The 1,386-nt window shown below is 45.7% G+C and overlaps 1 protein-coding gene across 4 annotated transcripts in view; it reads left to right on the top strand.

The window, feature by feature from the left end:
* IFT52 (intraflagellar transport 52) overlaps positions 1 to 1,386 on the top strand; it is a 57,404-nt gene that overhangs the window by 52,762 nt on the left and 3,256 nt on the right. For all 4 annotated transcript variants that reach the window (XM_037743352.1, XM_017542222.2, XM_017542224.1 and 1 more), the window contains one exon: positions 124 to 269. In XM_037743352.1, the coding sequence (XP_037599280.1) occupies positions 124 to 269 (146 nt within the window). The remainder of the gene's footprint in view (positions 1 to 123; positions 270 to 1,386) is intronic.

Genomic DNA, 1,386 nt, shown 5'->3' with positions numbered 1-1,386 from the left:
AAAAAAAAAAAAAAAAAAAGGAAATGTGGAAACATGATAGGACATATCTGAAACACACTAAGTCTGTACTTTGGGAAGGGCAGAAGTTAAGGGTTAATCTAACTACTACCCCAACTGTCTTAGGTACTGAAGAAGACTTGGAATTCTATGTCAGGAAGTGTGGTGACATTCTTGGAGTGACCAGTAAACTACCAAAGGACCAACAAGATGCCAAACATATCCTTGAGCACGTCTTCTTCCAAGTCGTGGAGTTCAAGAAATTGAACCAGGTACAGAGCTTAGAAGGCACAGTGTAGTGGGAGCCCCTCCAATACTGGTATCATCCATGAACTGTGCTTGTCATGTTTTATGACGTTGATTCCGCCTGCAAGTATTTATTGTCTATTAGGTTAACAAAACAGACAATAATCCCTGTACTTATGGAACCTATATACTAGCTGGAGGATATAGACAATAAGCAGTAAACGTAAGTGAGTCACATAGAATGCTAGAAAATGGTACCAAGCATGGTGGCCCACTCCTATAATCCCAGAACTTTGGGAGGCCAAGGCAGGCGGATCACTTGAGGTCGGGAGTTCAAGACCAGCCTGACCAACATGGAGAAACCCCTTCTAAACTAAAAATACAAATTAGCCCAGCATGGTGGCACATGCCTGTAATCTCAGCTACTCCAGAGGCTGAGGCAAGAGAATCACTTGAACCCAGGAGGGAGAGGTTGCAGTGAGACAAGATCGTACCATTGCATTCCAGCCTGGGCAACAGAATGAGACTCCATCTTGGCCAGGCATGGTGGCTCATGCCTGTAATCCCAGCACTTTGGGAGGCCGAGGCGGGTGAATCATGAGGTCAGGAGTTAGAGACCAGTTTGGCCAGCATGGTAAAACCCTGTCTCTACTAAAAATACAAAAAAAATTACCCAGGTGTGGTGGTAGGTGCCTGTAACCCTAGTTACTCAGGAGGCAGAGGCAGAATTAATTGCTTCAACCCAGGAGGTGGAGGTTTCAGTGAGCCGCGATTGTACTACTGCACTCCAGCCTGGGTGACGGTGAGACTCTGACTCAAAAAAAAAAAAAAGAAAAGAAAAAAAATTACCCAGGCATGGTCAGACATAGCGGCACATGCCTGTAGTCCCAGCTACTCAGGAGGCTAAGGTGGGAAAATATTGAACTTGGGAGGTGGAAGTTGCAGTGAGCCAAGGTCTCATAACTGCACTCTAGCCTGGGTGACAGAACAAGACTCTGTCTCAAAAAAAAAAAAAAAAATTATAAGATTTATTTATTTTGGGCCGGGCGCGGTGGCTCAAGCCTGTAATCCCAGCACTTTGGGAGGCCAAGGCGGGTGGATCACGAGGTCAAGAGATCGAGACCATCCTGGTCAACATGGTGA

The sequence above is a fragment of the Cebus imitator genome, unplaced genomic scaffold (genome assembly GCF_001604975.1).
Source record: "Cebus imitator isolate Cc_AM_T3 unplaced genomic scaffold, Cebus_imitator-1.0 Scaffold141, whole genome shotgun sequence".
Taxonomy (NCBI): domain Eukaryota; kingdom Metazoa; phylum Chordata; class Mammalia; order Primates; family Cebidae; genus Cebus; species Cebus imitator.
This window is presented reverse-complemented; position numbering and strand designations above follow the sequence as displayed.